The sequence below is a fragment of the Lagopus leucura genome, unplaced genomic scaffold (genome assembly GCF_019238085.1).
Source record: "Lagopus leucura isolate 7727_CA_CO unplaced genomic scaffold, USGS_WTPT01 Super-Scaffold_100009, whole genome shotgun sequence".
Lineage (NCBI taxonomy): Eukaryota > Metazoa > Chordata > Aves > Galliformes > Phasianidae > Lagopus > Lagopus leucura.
The window spans coordinates 26577554-26597074 of record NW_024962266.1 but is presented as its reverse complement, the minus strand read 5'-3'; the positions used below and the strand labels follow the sequence as shown (position 1 = coordinate 26597074).

Genomic DNA, 19521 nt, shown 5'->3' with positions numbered 1-19521 from the left:
GCTGCATCTTGCAAAATCTTAACTACCCTCAAATCCCGTTGAATTCAATAGAAGCTAATGCTTCTCATCTTTACTTTAGGCCAAAAGCCAAGATTCTCCACTCAAACATTTTAATCCAAATGCCTGCCTCTTTGATAGTTAACTACCATTTAATACTTACTTGAACAACGACAAAAAATATTTTAACCACAGAAAGCCGAAGCTCATTGCTGTAAAAATTCAAACGGAACATTTTAAGATGTTTCATCTATTCTACCTAAACAAATTCTTACTTTACAAAGCAGAGAAGGCTTAATTAATTTTAGAAAGTCTCTAGTAAGTTGTTCTTTCAATGCTGAGACGTGAAATGGACCATCAGTTTACAGTACATAAGCAGAATATTTTACTTACAGCAACAATTTTGTCATGAACGTGAATTTGGCCATTGTGGTCAGCAGCGCTGCCAGGTATTATGTTTTTCACAAAAATCCCTGAGGATTCTGCTGGCAGTGACAAGGGAGGAAGGGAAACAAGTCATTAAGATAACCTGATTTATTTCCTTATTAAGCTTTTTTAACTACAGCATTTCTCGCGCAGTTGTCCACACAGCTACAATGCTGCAAACAACCAACATTTGCACATGACCACTTTACACAGCACGACATGGAGTAACTGAGGACATCTGAAGGAAATAACTAGCAGTGGCACAAGCAGCACACAACCTATATGCTGACTTTGATATTTTTTCTTAGAAGTGGCTCACAGAAGGCCACCTCCTCCATGGATTCATTCATTTCATGGGCCTTAAACCACAATCACATAAATCCATGCTGCATTTGATTTCAACAGGACTACCCAAGCTAAAAGTAAAGTATGTGCTTAAGTACTTTGATCAAGACTTCAATCATCCTCTTCTAGCTAAAGAATTTAGTCCTTTAAGTCTTAATGAAAAAGGATTTAAAAAGAAAAAAAAAAGGGAAACATGGTAATCAGAAAAGCTGTCCTTTGTCATGTTTGAAGTTTGATTATTAATTTTAACTTCTAATTAGATGTAGGAAAGTAAAAAAAGAAAAAAGCAACAAAAAACCCACAACTAACAAATCCACAATAGTATAATCACCAGTTGAAATAGTAACTTCTCCCTTCCACCACCTCCCCACAGTCCCCATATAAAAAAAAAAAAGCTGATCTTTAACCATATTGGCACTTCATCCATCTTTTTGTCAACACTAAAGTTCCTCTGATATCTGTCCAACACGACTTCTCCACGCTCAGCAATCTCCCCTGCTGCCACTACAAACCCACCTTTTCTCTTTGCCTCCCTGACCCAGTCCTCAGCACCCACCACACCAGCCTGAGATTCCTCAACAGCAAGCCCACAGTATGCCCTGGCAATCAAGAGAGCAGTAACGCAATCCTACCTGCATCACATTCCCAGCATACTTTATCAAGTGCTATGAGAAGATTCTATCATTTGTGAAACCAACAGTTCACATTAAAGCTGTCATCCAGTCTTAAAAGGGGAAAAAATATCTTAGCAAAGGTATTTTTAGCTGTTCCCTAAGTTTAGGTACAGAAACACTCATCCACCAAAGAGTCACAAATCACCCTGTGATAGTGGCATACACATCACACTCATCTGAGAATCTCTGTACCCCCTGCCTGGCAGAGAAATGGACTATTTAATCCGATTGATCATGTCTATTCTAAAACCTACAATTCATTAAATAAATGAAAGTGCACGCTGAGCTATTTTGGACGTACTGAAGATGTCATTCAAAAACAGATGCAAACTGGAGACGTGCAATTCTCTGTTTTTTAAACTCTTCTTAAAACGTTCCATCTGAAATGTGAAAGGTATCACAGGGCAAAGCAAGGAATACTGTAGGCAGCCTGCATAAGCAGGAACTCCCTGTTACAGTTTAACACAGTAACAACACAAAGGTGTAAGATCCACAGTCCAGCAGTCAAGTGGGAGCCATTTAATAAGATAATTACAACTCTAAAAAAATCTATGGCTCAATTTCACTTTGTAGCAAGTTCTTTAAACATCATCTTCATAGATTTTGTAGGTTATACTGTTTCAAAGAAGTGCTCTCCATTTGATGTGCAGTGAATAAAGAGCATTTGAAAAGCTCCTGTCCTGGACTTGACTAAACCTCATAGAACTCACCTACATCGCATGCTCCAGCATATCCAACAATTGTTATCCCCAGGCTTTGCCCGTTCTTTTTTATAAGTTCAACATCATGGGTCTCAAAAAGAGCAGTATTATCCTACAAATAAAGCACAAGGCAGTTAAAAAAAAAAAGCCAGTTTCTCAGTACCAATAGTGTATTGCAGGTTAAGATCTTCATAAGCGAGCAGTGATATCGATTTTCCTATTTTAGGAGGTTTTACACTTGCAAAGGTGAAACGTCCAGGACTTTCTCAACGTCTCACCCAAAGTCATTAATTGCTTTCAAAATTCTTTGCCACTATTTCCCCACATACTTGACAGACATATAATATCCATATTTCATTGAAAACAAAAGTTGTCATTAGGCTGCTTAAGGCCCTTGGATTCCACTGCCATTTGGTAATAACAGACTTCCCAGTAAACCCCAAAAGTCAACAGAAATCTTAAACACCTTCGCCTTTCCTGATAAGAAGTGTCACAAATCCACTTGTGCAAGCTGTTTCTGCTGGACAGTTAAGAAGTCACAAAACTGGGATAAATATGCAGGCTTATCACATCACACATTCCTGTCAGAAAACAGCGATGCTAAGGAAGTGAGGAGCAACAGAAAAGGGATTTCAAAGCAGAGGTAGGTTTGATGTCCTTAAAGAAAGGCAATCACACATACACATGGTAGACACACTTGTACTAACAGAAGCAGTTGCCTTCTTAAATGCAGCTATGCGTGACCATGCAGGTGCCTGAGCTTATTCTTTGTTTTTATGCTACACTCCAAACCACAAAACCATATCAAAAATCAGTCTTTAGAAAGGTTGCTTCATCGACAATGATAACAATCAATTAGTACATACAGGTCCTTCTTTGTGGCAAGGAACACAAAAACAGTATTTTGTACCGGAAACAAAACTTGGGCCAAGTTTTTACATAGCACAGGCCTCAGAAAATATGATAGAGCTAGAAAGTAATTCTTCATAGCTCCTCTGATTATGAATTTCTGTCATTATTTTCTTAAGAACAGAGTATTTGATGAGAGGGGCCCGCATTTAAGACTCTAGCCTTAAGGTATGCAGACTACCCATTCCATTTCTCTGCCACTCCAAATTCCTACTATGCTTCCAATAAAAGGAGCTGCAGCCACAGGAGCCCAAAGAGATGCAAGGTACGCACTTCGCCCCAAGCTGATGTCTGCCTTTGCAGTGACTGCCCAGTAAGCAAGAAGGTGAGTTTCTAACAACATGACTGCTAGTCTGACCTTTAAAGATGGGGCTCTAAAGAATTCACTCACTTCACTCATATTCAGAAAACTAGTTAAGGGAGAAAAGGCTACTGAGATTCTACACCTAAATCTAAGCAGCACAGGAGTAGCAGATGGTGCACAAGCACAGCTTTGTTTATGTTTCAAGACCTACTGTACACTTAGTGTAGCATTTGTTGATTTTAATTACTCAAAACTGAAAAGAATGACTTCAAAAACAAGAGACTTTGATATGACCATGTTAAGATTTGCTAAAACAAGTTTCAAAATTTTTAGATATATTTCCTATCACAGACAGTAGTGTAGACTATGAAAACATCACACTTATGCTTCATAAAAAGATGTTAGTGCTGAATAATTCTGGTCTGGCCATGGCACTCTGGCTTTCAGACTAGGGAAATTCACACCAAGGTTTTAAATCCTCTTACAAATGATTGATTAGCAAAAAAATGTAATTCATGAAACAGGAGAACTAGAAGCACCATTTATTGATAACATTCATGGCCCTGATAATTAAGTGAATGCTTTGAAATAAATTCCACACAGGCGGTCATTTTGATCCCAAGATTAGGGGCATTAATAACATTAAAAACAAGGAGGAAATCACAGAAGATGGAGCTAAAGTAATGATCACTTAAGTATATAAATATAAGAACTGGAAAATGAGGAGAAGCATTTCAGGTGTCAAAAATGCTCTCTGTTCCCCTCCTTTCTGGTCCCAAGCCACAAACATACTTAAAAAAAAAAAAAAACAAAACCCATCAGCAGACATCAGATACTTACATTTCCATTCTGAAATGAAGGCAGTGCACTGACTGGCCAGCTCGCAGGAGCTGGTGGACTCTCTGTAATCTCACACTTCGGGTCTCTCGCAACAACCATCCTAACAGAATTCCCACAGTTTCTCAGCACTTGGGCGACTTGCTCGCTGCTCATTCCCTGCACGTTGGTCCCTCCAATCTGTAAGATGTGATCTCCAGTTCGCAGCCTCCCATCCTTCAAACATAAATAACATTGCAAAAAATTTTTTTCAGGATGTAAAAGCTGAAACTGCCTATGGAAATTTTCATGATAGCCAATACGACAGAACACAATCAGGCTGACCATCATCGTAACATATAAAGTAATTCAAGGATGTTTTCAAAATATGAAGTGCTGTTTTTCCCACAGCAGTAAACCATGGCAAATCAGGCTTTTCAAAACTAAGATATGCACAGGTTGAATACCACTGTTCCTAAGGAAATGGCTGCTTTTCTTATTTAGGAAAAGAAGGGCAACAACATTTTAGAATCATAAAATGGCTCGGGTTGGAAGGGATCTCAAAGACATACAGTTCCAACCCCAAAATATATAATCTTATAGGCTGTTACATACTGCAGTTTCCTGGAATAAACTGCACAGAACAGGGGTTAGAATTTAAAGTTGCTAATAATGCTTCTGTACTAACTTGGCAATTCTTTTTTCACACGACCGGCTCCAACTCAAGCGAGTAACTCCACTGAAGGTAACAGGGCTTTGCACACACACAAACCATCTTTCATGTGATGATTATAATTCATGGCCCACATCATCACTCCTAGTATAAGCAAGCATTCATAGCACCAAATGCTCAGCTGGTATTGATCAGCACAGCCCTACCATCTTAGGTGCACTGATTTATATAGCAATCATAGTGGAGTTATTTCCAGGACTAACTCAAACTCATTTACAAATCCATCCAATTTTAACATATATATATGCACTCATTATTTCACATGTTCTTAATGATGTCTCATTCAGCTGAGAATGATGTGGTGAGTTCTTAACTTACATGCTTCATTTGTAGCCAAGACACTTTATTCCTTACAGCAAAACAGGTGCTACACAATAATTAAAAAATACTCATATATACATGTCAGGTTTAGGAAAGTAAGTAAAATAAGAGCCAGCATTTTCCATTAAAGCTTCCCGAACCTCCAGTTTTTGTTTCCATCCTATACTAGAGGAAGTAATTTAATAGAACATACATTCTTTTATATGCTACTGGGTCTTGACTGTATGGACTACATGGGCTCCAGTTCTCAATGCAACAACTTTTCATGACCAAATTCACATTAGAAATCCAGATCTTGCATGTGTTCTACCCCAGAAATGTAGCAACACTCAGTGCTGGATGTTTCAAGACTGGCAATCAAAAGTTGCAAATCAAACTTACACAACTTTAAAAGATATCAGAAACTTCAGAAAGTCTTGCAGAAAGTATCAGAAGTGCTGAAACTATCAGAAGGTTAGACAACTTCTTAGCATTTCTGCATGTTCAACAATGTTGTATAAGCCAAAGCACATCTGAGAAACAACTTAATTTGTATCAGGTGCGGACTTTTTCCTCAATCATATCTTCAACATATTTATTTACAAAGTATATGTTGGCATTCAGACTTTGATGCTATCAGCTTCCTTTTGTTTAAGCATACTAGTTTATTTTAAGGCTGTCAAAAGCAGTTAATTATACTTTGCAATCAAATAAGAAGTGACATAATATAACAAATTACCCGATCTGCTAATCCTCCAGGAACAATGGTTCTTACAACTACACCACTCAGCTTTCCTCCTACAATTCCAAAGCCTAATCCCGAGCCATCGTTAATCAGCTCAACGTTTTCAACGTGGCCCCAACGAATCTGCAATTAATAAGAAGAGAAGACTTTAATTTCAGTCCATCTTTAACGTCTCTCAGTTTCACCTGTACCAGCAACAAGAAAAAAAATCAAAGCACCTCTTCTCTCTTTGCCACTTACTGGAGATCTCTTGGATTTTTCTTCCATTGGATTCATTTCCTTATAAATATGCAGTGGGATTTTCTCATCTCTTATTAAGCATACACTTTGTCCTTTACTTTCATAACAGGATACTAGGAAAAAGCTTGACTAAGAAGAAGTAATTCTAAGATTTTCAGCCAAAATGAAAACTATCCTTCCAGTGTTTCAGAAATCAAGAATACTGCAAGCAGAAAAACAGTCCAGAAGCTTTTACTGGCCTAGTTTTCACTTAGCGTTGCCCAAATTCTTCTATCTGTTATGTCACTCACACACTCCAAACAACACAGTACATGCTGAATTATTAGTGCAGTATCAATTCTTCCATGCTGAATTGGAAGCATGTTTCTAAGCTACGCTGTACGATGACCTTATGTTCTACAAGACAATCTGAAAATAACAAAGCTGTTAAGTAACCCAAACGCAGGCAGTGTTTCTGTCAGATTAATATCTCATAGAAACCAAAATGGAGCAAAGTAGGCAGATTTAAGTCTTCTGTGAATAAAGGATTTATTAGCATACTGAAAGTCTTTGCCAAAGCCAGTTAAATATCATAAAAGGAGTTTAAAGACCCCCTGTAGAGATATATATTTGTATTTTATTTTGTTAGTCTGTTCAGTGCAGATCTTTCAATGAAAAAGCAGTTGAAGTTTAATTCTTTAAAATTTTCAGTGCAATAAACAATATTGATTACGCACTAAAACCTTCAGATTTCACTACCTCTGTAATAATCACAAGGGAAATAATTACTGAGAATAAGGAAAAACACTGCTCTTAACCAGATTTTCATCAAAACCTGCTAGCATAATAAATTAAGATTCCAATATTGCAAACCCTGGATTTAGGTGTGCACTTCAACCAAATTCAATGAAGCCACCTGGACCATATGGCTTGAACACAGATGCAAGCTCAGCCTTAGCTTATTAGATCTGAGTGACAATCACTCCTTGTTAAAGACAACAAAAGGGTTCACAATGAATGAAATCTGTAGATTAAAGAAGAAGATAAAAAAAGTGAATGGATAGGTTCTTCAGCAGATTTTTCAGAAACCCACAAAGGCAAGGCATTTGGTTTTGAGCAATTTAAGTTTACACTGGTTCTGGTATTTCAAGCACTCGATACGCTCACGATAGGTTATGTTTACAGTCTTTTAAGATGTAATCAGAGCATAATTGCTGAGTGCAAGCATTTTTCAGCTGGGTACACTTATAAAACACTTTATCCAGACTATGCTGAACAGCCCCTGCTGCTAGGAATATGTTGATTTACTAAAACTTCTAGCACATAAAAACCCAGGACCTATTTTGTAACAACTTCATGCAGCTTTGCAATGGAAGTGTTATACTTACTGCATGATCTCTAAACCAAATGTCCCTACAGACAAAACATGATTAAAAAAAAAATCCCCAAACCCTGTATGTAAAACACTTAAAACTACAAAAAAAAAAAAAAAAAAAAAAAGGCATCCAGCATAGTTCAAAATCTGATTTTGACTGTATTACAGCAACTTACAGTCCCAGGTGGATTTGTATCACTCAGTGAGACAGGCGAAGTTCTGCTGTTTCCTTGAACTGGCTCCCTAGCAACAACCAGATGCAAAGATCCCGTGGATTGCTGGAGGAGAGCAATAGCGTGCTGATGAGAAATGTTCTGATCCAATGGGGTGCAATTAATGGCCAGTATGTGGTCATTTTCCTTTAGTCTTTGATCCCTTAACAAAAACATTAAAAGAAATCTCAAAATGCAGCACAGTGACTTCCCATGCAAAGTTTACATTAAAAAAATCTACTCATTAGAGTGATTTCAACTTACAAATGACATGAATACACATCGTGCTGAACTGCCCAGCCAAAGTTTGTCCTAACTTTATCACAGTATGCAAGTTTAGACAATTTTTTCCTTCGACTATTAAAATTCAATTAAATCTCCTCACTTTCTTGATGATGTTAAACTATAGGACAAAAAAAAAAGTTGCAGTTATACAGCAAACTAGGAACTATTCTTCATTACTTTTAGCATCACACGACATTATATCTAAGTGTCCACAGCTCAGGCTACAATATTATTTCATACCATCGTCTGATCCTAAAGATGGTCAAGCTGCATATTTATATTTTACTCAAAAATTATATTATCAAAACTCAGACATCAAACTTTCTTCAGGCAGCAGACAGTTCAAGTTACATCATACCTTAAGATAATATAAATCTCACAGTTAATTTATCTGAGTGATGAATTTCGATTTGTGACAAGACAGAAACCATCACTTCTCTGCTTTGTTAAATATTCATTCTGAGCACGAGACCAAACTGTTACATAGACAGACACTGCCTTCAAAGCTCTGTAGGAATCCAAAAAAGGCTCCAGGAGATCTCATCTCAGAACCAAAACGTGAAACATGCTGGAGAGATTTCTGAAACCTCCAAAACAATATAGCTGTACATCTTAACTAATGCACTTCAAGTTCATTATTGTCGTGCCACATTTAAGATGTTTTCCTGAAACGCCTTTCTTCAGGCATTCGCCATATTTCAGACTCTCATCAAAGAAAGTGAGCAGCAGGTCATCAAATCCTAAAGTGAGATATTCACCCTCCTTTGACATCCAGATCAGTCCATCTGTCTCCACTTTGAAAGAGCCTAATATGCTTTTCTTGCAAGTGTTCTCTGGTGTGTTCTCTGTGGGCCCATAGCCATTATCATTCCAACCTCTCCCCACTCTCTTTGTCATCCTGCGTTGGCACTTCCTGACATGTGTTATTTAAAAAGTGACACCAGTGACTTGTAATCTAGACACATTTTCTTTAAACATAATTCCAAGCACTGCATTTGTCTCATGCCAACTCTTGTGGTTTTACAATCATTTTGTTTTTCCAGGATTGCTCTGTCTTTTGTTTTTGGGTGAGAACTCACAGATAATACAGAAAAAACTGCCCGAAGCCTCGGTTCTATGATGACATCTGTGCAGGGATCTGCTGGAAGGATTGGATCTTAATTTACACAGGAAACGTGCAGTAAGCCCAACTATAAATAGAGCACTGTCATAGGCACATAAATAAAGAAGCAAGGGGGAAAAAAATCTTTCAGTAATACAATGAATAAAAATCCAGAGACTAGTTTTTATTTTCCTCGTACTCTTTTCCAGGCTGCCTTTGTTTTTCAATCAGCACTCAAGATTCTCTTAAGTGAGTCATGTTTTCTGGAAATTCCATTTGTGAACAGCATGGATATTTGAAACTCATCTGAAAATCTGATCCTCAAAACATGAGTCTGTTTAGCTGCAAAGCCAGAACTCGAGATACCACCACCAAAGTATCCCACCAGATAACCCAAACAAACACGTTAGCATTGACAGCCACCAATGCAAAAATCAGGCCTTCTCTTTTTACAGAATTGCTGCAATTTTTCCAATTATAAAGATCTCACCTGCCAGCCACGCTTCCTGGCTGAACTTCTTTGACAAAGATACCAACTTCTCCTGAGTTGTGATTTTTAAGGGTAACAACACTAAATCCGAGACCTCCGACAGAAGGCTTTTCAATCTTTATTGATTCTATTTGTCTCCCCTAGTAAAACAGAAAAAAACTGATTAACTAATTTTTAATGCAATAGAATGAGCTAGTTCAAAATTCATGCACCAGGAGAATTATTCCCCTCCTAAGACTAAACAAAGGCAAAATACTAAATATGTTATTCGTATAAAAGCTCCTCCATTTATTATTTTTAATATAGCAGAGTATTGGATATGTGAGCACTCTGAGATTCTGAAACCTCAGGGAATTTAAGAGCTGCTTTCACACTTCATTCACATTATGAGATGAATTCCAAACTGGATGAAAACTATGAACAAAGTGCTGTTTATAGCAATATATTTGGGGTTTCTGGAAATGCTGCACAGTTAAACTAAATTACTTGTCTTTTGGCTCCCTTAGCTTTTAATGCTGATTTTTAGGTACACGCTCAAAAGATTGCAGCTTTTAAATAAAGAAATTAATTTCCTTCTCATTCCTGCAACTTCACAGGTAATGCAAACTAGACAAAAAAAATCAAAACAACAACAAAACTCTGCTTTTGCAACTGCCTGCTTCTCAGTTCAAACACATAATTTCTGGGGCTGTTTACTGGGAAGCGTTACTTAGAGAAAGCATTTCTATCACAGCTGTTTTATCCAAAATAATGTGCAGCCTTTACTGTTAAATCTTTTATCAGATGAGTTAATGACATGCTAACAAGAAGAGTTATGCTGAAAATATTACAGCTACATTAAGGTAGTCAATTAGCAACAGTTACTTAATATAGAAAGGCACGACTAACCAATTAAATTAATGGCTCAAAGTAACACAGAACAATGCACTCATGGTATAAATGCCAATTGCACATGGGTAGATGTCTGCACCTGTACGACTTCCATAAGCATCTGGTACATGCTACATCATGTTAATGAAATCAGCATCTGTCTGGCAAAGTTGAGACATATTAAATGAAGAGTTAAATAAAATATTACATGCCAGCTCTTTTAATCATTTGCACTGTTCATATATCAACAAAGCTGGTACATTTCCAATTCAAAATGTACTTGATAAAAAATCTTTCCATCAAAACAAGTTTCTGCAGAAAACATCCATTTTCAATTAAGTGTCATCCAATACCAAAAAAAAAAGTGTTCTGGCAACTGAGACTTCATTTCTACATCGGTGTGCTGGGTAGAAAATCAAAAAATGGCAAAGAAAATACTTTCCATTGTTGACATTGTCTTTCACAGGGGACAAGAAAAAAGAGCCCTTGGTACCTCTGTAGGCTTAGGTTGCATCACACTCCAGGATATAGAACAAAACAGTACTCCAAATCATGCAAGATTTTGCATGATTTGACATTAAAGCCTGGTTGACTGAACCTAAGAGCCTTACCTTTGCCATCTGTTGGATGATTGTATTGAACTCATTAACCCCCAGGTTTGGAATGAAGGTAGATGCTCTGGGTTCCGGTAAACTGCTCTGTTTACACACATTTCCAGCAGTAACTGATTTGTCAGCAAATACCAGCAGTCCTCTCTTAGTAAAATCAAAATCCACTGACCGGTCAGGTGGCATGTAATTGAGCTGTTAAAAATGAACAGAGATGGAGTAAAACTTTCAAAAACGAACACAGATTTCAACGTACATAATTTTGAGTGAAGGCTGACAAAGACACACACATTTATATATCCATATTCTTACAAAGGTACTCACCTGTATAATTTAGGTAATGTTAAGGTGTAAACTATAATCAAGCTAGCATACCAACTTCAAACTGTTTTACAGAAAGGAATGTTCCCTAAATGATTCAGCTGTTTCTGTTTCTACTCTACACGTTTTTGTCAGTTCTACCATTCTTCTTCACTACTTTTGCCCATCCTCCTCATTTCTCCCTGATATTTAAAGAGGCACTCCAACACTGGTGGAAGTGGCAGGCAAATTCAGACAGTTTTCACACAAGGATCACAAATTTTAAGAGTCACTTAACCACTCAAATGCCTGGTCTGTACAGAGAGAGCCTAGGGCACAAGCTAACTACTGAACACGCTACCACTGCTACAACTGGCAGTTCAATTTTCAGTCTGGTAGAAAAGCTGAATCACTCCCAGTGCAACAAAGTAAACCAAAAAATTCCCCTCCTGAACGGAAGTTTTCAAAGGGGACAAGCTTAAGAAAAAACTATGAGAAAACCTAATTTTTTAGACATACTAAGCCTGAGCATTCTGGATAAAAAAATCCATTACTCCACAGTTAGGATGCACGATCCTAGATTTGGATTTTTGCTCACTTTTAACAGCTTGCAGACGTGCACTCAAGATTTGGAAGATGGGAACAGATGCTCCAACAATGCAAACAAGGGAAGAAGACAAGTATGAATGGCAGAGCCACTATATGCCATCCAGGCAGCAGTACTGGCAATGTATTTAGCAATGACAGCACGGTGGCTCCATTCTCCTGGGACCTACCCCACCGTATCTACAGCTGGACAGGTTCAGTAACTGCAAAGACAGGGATTACTGTTGCATAGAGTGTGCCAAGTTAGTCCCTGAGTGTTAAGCTTCCATGCCTGACTTGGCAAACTGCATGGTGGAGGTGTCATCAACATCCTTGCCCACAAGATCTAAGCACCTACTGGCATTGTAAACCAATCCATGCAAGTCACTTCTACTGCCACACCTAACTGACTTTAAAGCTAGCTTGGATATGTCAGCATCAGAGCTTGGCACATCTTCAGGGTGATTTTCTACGTTTTATTTTCCAAAGCATCATAACCATTCCTGTACAAGTCAGCAGCAATTAACTGACAGTTAATTACAGACTAATAATCTATATCTATTAAAAATAGATAGGAGAGAAGGTGCTGCAAGTCAGCTGATAAACAGTACTTAGTTTCTGAGAAAAACAAAGAATCTCAGTTTCTGATCACAGTTGAACTCATATTAGAGCTGATGTCTTTCGCAGATGCTTTTCTCAGAATCTCACTCTTCTACATCCCTATCAAAGCATGTTGCCCCACGACTAGAGTGTTGTAAGATCACTTCTCACTTCAGTAGTGACTTGGTAAATACCAGCTTGACAAGAAAAAGGCCAGCACCAAGTCACAGCTTATTAATGACTGTCCTCATCAATACACGCCTACACAGACTGTTCTGTTCCAACTTCAGTACAGTTAGAATCACACCAACAACTGTAATTCTACACTCACTTGATCTTTCAGTTGCTTGATGGATTGCTGGAGGGTCAATATCTGGTTAAACAAAGGGCTCCTGAGCGTGCTGCGCAGAACAGACAGGTTCTCATTATGTTGGACATCTCTTTTCTCACGCAGTTTTGCTTGCAGACGGTCAATGATCTGCAGCACCTGCTGTTTATCTGCACCACAAAGTAGTTATGTTAGGCACGGAGCTTCGTTTCCCACCGCTTGGCACTATTCACTTTCAGACTACGTACCTGCAGCAGGGTTTTCAGGCATGTTGGAGGGTATTTTTGGAATTACTCAGAATAATCTAGATGAGATAAAAACAACAACAACAAACAAACGATACCTTTGAGTAGAACACTTTAAGGTAGAACGTCAATAAAAGCAGCAATAAAATATCAACTATAACCAAATTAATTAAAAAACACTGCTGTTAGCTTTCCAGTTCAGCCAGTTGCAGAGCAGCCCAGCACACTCAAAAAATTTCTCCTTGTTCTGTGTGCTGCTTCTTTTACACTGGGAAAGGAAGATGAACAACTCTTTCAAAGATGAAGAATAATACATGTTATAAAACAAAGACAACAACAAACTGGTCAAAGAAATTGAAGCAGGTATGTTCAACCAAATCATTTGGAGTGAGAGCATTAGAACTGTCATCTTTTCAAATATACACACAGTCTAAATCTTCGTATATATACCTATATATAGTATATATACCTATATACCTATATATATATAACCTATATATATAATAGGCACTTCCACTTGCTTTAATTATTTGCAGTGTTCTCACAAAAGCTTGGCCCTGCCACATGCCAATACAGGTGAAACCTTGTTTTAACAACTCCTCAAGAAGTTCCCATAAAATGATGAGGTTCCCTCCACTCACAGGACAGTGTAGCATTAAGGCCCCAAATTGGCTAACTCAATTCCTAGCCCAACATCTTTTTAATCACAGCTTCGGTGCCAAACAGGTGAGAGAAAACTCTGTCCTCGTCCACGTGCTTGCCTTTCTCTTTCCTATGTCTGAGACAATCTTTGAAGGAACACAGTATCCTTTCCCACCCTCCCTGCAATGCAAAAGAGAACAGGTCTGCAGCTGAGGCCTAGATGGCAGAATAACTGACTTGCAATTAGCACTGATGATAAATTTGTACTTTCACTTGCAAGTTATTATGTTGATGTGGAGCCTGTCATTTTGAAACCTGTCAAGGTAGTTATATCAAAAACACAAGAAACAAGATTTCTTCACTTAGTACAAGCTCTTCTGAAAGAACTCAACCATTTAATAGCTCAGTTTACATAATTTAAACTATGTCCTGTATGTAACAATGTAACTTCAGAATAATATACATCTGGAATTACTTGGGGAAAAAAAAAAATCTCTACTGAAAAAAAAGCTCTACATTTACTTTGTTAATCTTGCTGTCCAAGAGCAAGTATGGTCATATGTGCATTGCTCACCCAGCAGAGCCTCTGAGCCTTTCAGCTCTTCCTCTGATGCTATCCACGTCCCAGCTGAAAACGTCTGGAGTTCCAGGAGGACACTGCAATAGAGAAGAGAATATTAATTAAGCAGATGAAAAAGAAAGAAAAAAAAAATAATATAGGTGGTATGTCACTGACCACAGTTTCAAATTTAGGTACACTTTGCTGTATCTAAGCAATTTTGGCTTCTACAGGAATCCCTGCAGAACTCAGCAGATTCGCATGGTTTCCACCCAGGGCCAAACAAAATGATTCCCTTTGCAAGGCTATTAACAGATTTAAGAGGTCACTTTAAATCAAATTCATAGGAGGGGTTGAGGAGGCACACAACTCCTAAAAGACTTTCAGGAATGCATTTGAACTTATGTAAGTTTTGCAGCTTTATTTCCTTTTCTATTTGAAATAAAACACTTCTAACAACACAGCAGCAGCCTTTGATTCCGCACTGAGATCTGATTCTGAAGTACAGATGAAAATACCTTTTCCTTATATATCCCTGAGTCTTCACCTAAAGTGAAAAGACAAAACTTCCCCTTAGCTAAAAATACTGTGTAAATCTTAATGAAACAGGAATATGAAGGGTTTTCTTTTCCCCTTTATTCTCAACATAACTTTTTTCCCTTTATTCTCAACATAACTTTTCCCCCTTTATTCTCAACATAACTTTTTCCCCTTTATTCTCAACATAACTTCCCCGTTTTCCCACCTCACGTCAAAAATAAAGCAAACCAACAACAGCGAGATACAGAAGAACTCCTATGAGGAAAAGCGACTTGAAACACCTTTATAGCAGCAGCAGGGTGAAGATTAAACCCAGAAAAGAAATGCAGCATGGCAGGAAATAATGACAACTGGACAACATTGTACCCATCCGATAGCTGGAACCAAGAAGCCAAAGTTTCTTTCGTGCATTTTGTTCTCCTTCCCATCCCACCTGGGCTTGCACTCATTCATCCGACCCCACAGTGAACTGGAGCAGGGAGTTAAACACCCAACAAGCACCCCACATTTTGATGGGCCCGAGCCTCCTGCCCACCTAGTGCTCAAACAACAGCACATGGGATGGGGCTGGGAACAGGACCGCACCTTGCAGCAGCAGCTAGCAGTTGCAGCAGCTCAGCTGCGCTGGCAAACTGTACCATGAGAAATAGCCTGCGTCATTCAAAGGCAGCCTCAAAGAGCCGCGCTGACAGTCTCCAAGATTAATCTTTTTTCCATTACGGCGGGTGTAACAATAGCAATTATGACAACGGGTGCAGATCCAAGAAAGAAAAACTAGAGCAGAAAAATGTACGTAGGATATCTAGGCTCCATCTAACGTGCAGAAGTCCCCCCGGAGAAGGAGGTGAAAAAAGGAAAATGTAAAATAAAATTAAAAAGAAATACATTGAAGAAAGCATCAGCTTCCTGCTTGAGCTGCCCCAAAGCACTGCTGAGAGCCACTGCAGAACAGCAGATGCTGAAGTGGACCTCAGGTACAGTTAGCAGGAAAGTTCAAGTTTACACAGCACTTTGGGATCCCTCGTGATTAAAGTTGGCCTCCAGACAGCTTGCAATATGTTAAAACCACTCTCAGTGTTTCTTTGTTCTCCTTTCTTTCATAAAAAGAGTGGGGAGGGGGGGGGGGGGGGGGGGGGGAAGGGGGAAAGTGTGCTTTATTTTTAAGGTAGACAGCTCCTTCTGCTGTGAGGGGATCCCTGAGAATACAAACTAATTCCAAGTTTTCAAGTAATTGAGAACAAGTCCCTAAGACCGAAGTTTGGGCTCCAGAGAAGCACACAGCTCCACCCACTGTAGCCCTGTTTATGTTTGAGGACCCAGATAGATAATCATTAACCAATTTCCAAATACCCATGCTGAGCAGGGTGCCAACAGATTATTGACAAATTAAGAGGTCCATTCCTATGTGATAATTTTGAAGTAAACCAAAATGCCATGGTTTGTCCTATTAAAAACAGTTTGTCCACTCTGCATTCAACTTCCTCAACTCCATTCTCAGATTTCTACAGCCACTTATTTATCTTATTGGTAGACAAAGCTGCAAACCTCAAAGTTCAAAATTCATGTCACAACTCCCAGTGTAATCGTAAAATCATTGTGAAAATCATGAATTTCAGAAAGCTTAGTGTTTTGTAACACCAGAAAAAAACCCTCACTCTTCAGCACAGCATGCATCGGGGTTTTTACTGTCTTCACTTTTGAGAGCTGAACTCAACGCATCATAGGGAGCGGGAAAGTTTCATAAGGTTTTGTATGAAATCCTAAGACTTGGATCTCCTTCAAAAGCAAACTAAGAAAAAAGGAATTCCCCCATGCTGGTGCCAGCAGAGGTCATCAGAAGAGCTGAAAGGTTTAAGTCTTCCCCTGCCATCACCCCCCAGAGCTGCCACGGGGCACTCAGCCCGGCACATCCCAGGCTCAGAGCAACACGGCACCTCTGGCAGTGGCCTTGACAAGCACTTGCCCTGTGAAGGCTGCTGGGAGACGAAACCAAGGGGCTTTCTGCCGGGAGCTGAAGGAGGGCATGGTATAGCCAACGGAGATGCTTCTGCCCATTTGCCCCCTCTCACCTAACAACTACAATGGCTTCATCCCCAACAACCTGCATCCTTCCAAGAGCTGCGCTCATAGGGGAAATCCTGTCTCAGTGTCACTGTAACCTTCTGGGCCATTAAACACCTCAAGTCCTCACCACACAAGTGCTAACTGCTGCTATTTTTCAAAGGCTCCTTACAGGGCCATCTGAGCAGGGAACAGCCAAGGATACATCCTGATCCAAAGTCACCTTTCTGCACTGGTGCAGCTGTAATTTTTCCTAGCCCCGTTACAAGGAATGACTGATTTGTGCACGGCTCATCTTCATCGGTCCTGGGAACATCTCTAACTCGAAAAATTTCAACCTAAGCAACGGCAAAAGTAAGAGAAAACAGCATTTCTCAGTGTGAATTTAATCTTAAAATGGTCCTAATGCAGCATCAACTGTAACCTGTGGTATTAAAAATAATATAGCTTACAAGCAGCTGTGTACTGATTAAAAAAACAACAACACTGTAGCACATTTTGCTGTTCTGCTTGGTTTTCCACCTTAGAACACACAGACAAATTCAATCCAACTAAACTTAACATGCCCACACCTCTCAGATGAAACCACCACTAACTGCTGTGCTGTGTCACACTACAGTCTTAATAAAATCACTACAGAGTATGTGGGCTGCTCCAGGCTCTTGGAAGAAACAAACAAGTGAATGGTGCTGCAAATACATCAATGAAAACACACCAAAGGTCTTCAGAGAAAAACAGGCCAAAGCTAAATACCGTCAAATATCCATAAATCACCTTTGTGGGGAAACTGTCTCTGCGTCAGAAACCCTCAGTGACTGCTGGACGAGGAAAGCAAAAGAATCTGGTGTACCTGTGATTAGCAGCCTGGAGAGCAGCCTTACTCATGTCCAAGGCATGCCAGCTTCCCACAGGCAGAACCTGAATTCCTGCGGGCTCCGGGCCGGAGGGGAGCACTGCCACAGAGCCTCTGATGTCTGACTGAAAGCTGAGCTCACACTGAGGCCACTCAGTGCAACAGTGAACATGCTATGAAACTTGTTCTAGCAAAACTCGTGGAAAATTTGCTTCTGGGATCTAAACAGCAGCTAATTTGAGTGGAACAGGACACTGAGTCCTCCAGTTCTGGTGATGACAGCACTCTCAGCTGATAAACCACTCTGCTGTGGAGGAGAACTGTTAAACCTGGAGCCATGCTCCATTTCTAAATCTTGAAAATTTGACAAGAACGCAATGAACAGCTTTCCCATTAATCAATCCCTAAATAAGTAGTAATTAAAAACATCATTTTGTTAAGAACCTCGGAATTGAAAGGCGCTGACGAAAGGCGTCACAAATGTACCAAGGCTGGAAAACACCTCTAAGGTCCCCAATCCCAGCCCAGCCCCCCAGCCCACATCCCTCAGTGCCACATCCCTGCGGCTACGGAACACCCCAGGGACGGTAATCCTGGGCAGCCCGTCCCAATGCTTGGCCAACTCTTCTCGGGAGAATAAAAGTCTCCTAACATCCAACCGGAACCTGCTGCGCTGCAACTTAAGGGTACCGTTTCCCCAAGCGGTGGAAGCTGTCCACAGCCCGCTGAGTGACGGAGCCGGAGCCCCCAAAGGCTTTGCCCCCCCTCCCCCCCCCCCCCCCCCCCCCCCCCCCCACCCACACACACACACACACCACACCCGCACCGGGCGCAGCGGGGCGTCCCATGGTGCTCACAGCGGCGGGAGCCGCCCCGGGCCGGGCTCACCCCTCCGCCCGCAGCACCGCGAGCCTCGGCAGGGCAGCCGGCAGGAACGGGCCGCCCGCCGTCCCTCGGGACGCTGCCAAGGGAAGGGCCGCACCGCGGCGGTGGGCGCGGGGCCGGCGGCCGCTCGGTACCTGCGGCCGGGAGGAGAAGAAAGAGAAAGAGGAGGCGGTCGGAGTGGAGCGATGGCCGCCGGCTCTCACCTGGGCGGAAGCGGGAAGCCAACGCGCCTCACCTGCGGCGCAGGAAGCCGGGGCGGCGCGGCGGGAGAGAGAGAAAGAGAGAGAAAGAGAGCCGCCTCCCGGGGGACGGCCGGGCTGCGGCCATGGGACGGGCGTGAGCGGCCCGCTGCCCTCAGCCGCCTTTAGTAGTGCCGGCCGGGAGGTCAGCCGAGAACAAAACGAAGAAGCTGTGGAGAAGCGATACGTGTGCTTATGCGCAGTAAAGCAACGCCTAAACTTGGGCTCAGGCGGTCCGAGCCCCTAAATCCTGCAGGGATGACACGAGCTGTGCTCGTGCTCTGCAGCGCCGACCCTATCGCTGACAGAGATGGGAAAAGCCTTGGGAAGTGTGGGGACAGGACGGAGCTAAGCAGCTGTAATGCTTTTCATATGGAGTGCCTCTGGATCATGGCTATGTCTGCTCACACACACACATACGGAGAAAACATCAAATGAGAGCTCACAAAAAACAAACCAAAACCTTTCTATTCTGCTACCCAGCTCATATGCAGCTCTCTCACAGCCCTGCCAGTTGCACTTGGTAAGCACTTTCAAACCTTTTGTAGTGAATTTCAACATCAAACTAGCAAC

At 40.7% G+C, this 19521-nt stretch overlaps 1 protein-coding gene across 8 annotated transcripts in view; it reads right to left on the bottom strand.

Moving 5' to 3' along the window:
- PATJ (PATJ crumbs cell polarity complex component) overlaps positions 1-19521 on the bottom strand; it is a 142848-nt gene that overhangs the window by 121620 nt on the left and 1707 nt on the right. For 6 of the 8 annotated variants that reach the window (XM_042873695.1, XM_042873694.1, XM_042873691.1 and 3 more), the window contains exons 2-11: positions 14386-14468; positions 13173-13228; positions 12928-13094; positions 11115-11306; positions 9634-9773; positions 7721-7919; positions 5945-6073; positions 4197-4409; positions 2153-2255; positions 391-482 (exon numbers count right to left, since the gene is read on the bottom strand). In XM_042873695.1, coding sequence (XP_042729629.1) covers positions 391-482; positions 2153-2255; positions 4197-4409; positions 5945-6073; positions 7721-7919; positions 9634-9773; positions 11115-11306; positions 12928-13094; positions 13173-13194 — 1257 coding nt within the window. In that variant the 5' untranslated portion in view covers positions 13195-13228; positions 14386-14468. Of the gene's footprint in view, positions 1-390; positions 483-2152; positions 2256-4196; positions 4410-5944; positions 6074-7720; positions 7920-9633; positions 9774-11114; positions 11307-12927; positions 13095-13172; positions 13229-14385; positions 14469-18912; positions 19000-19521 lie in introns of those variants that run through there. The other 2 variants (XM_042873689.1, XM_042873692.1) reach the window with 2 other exon arrangements.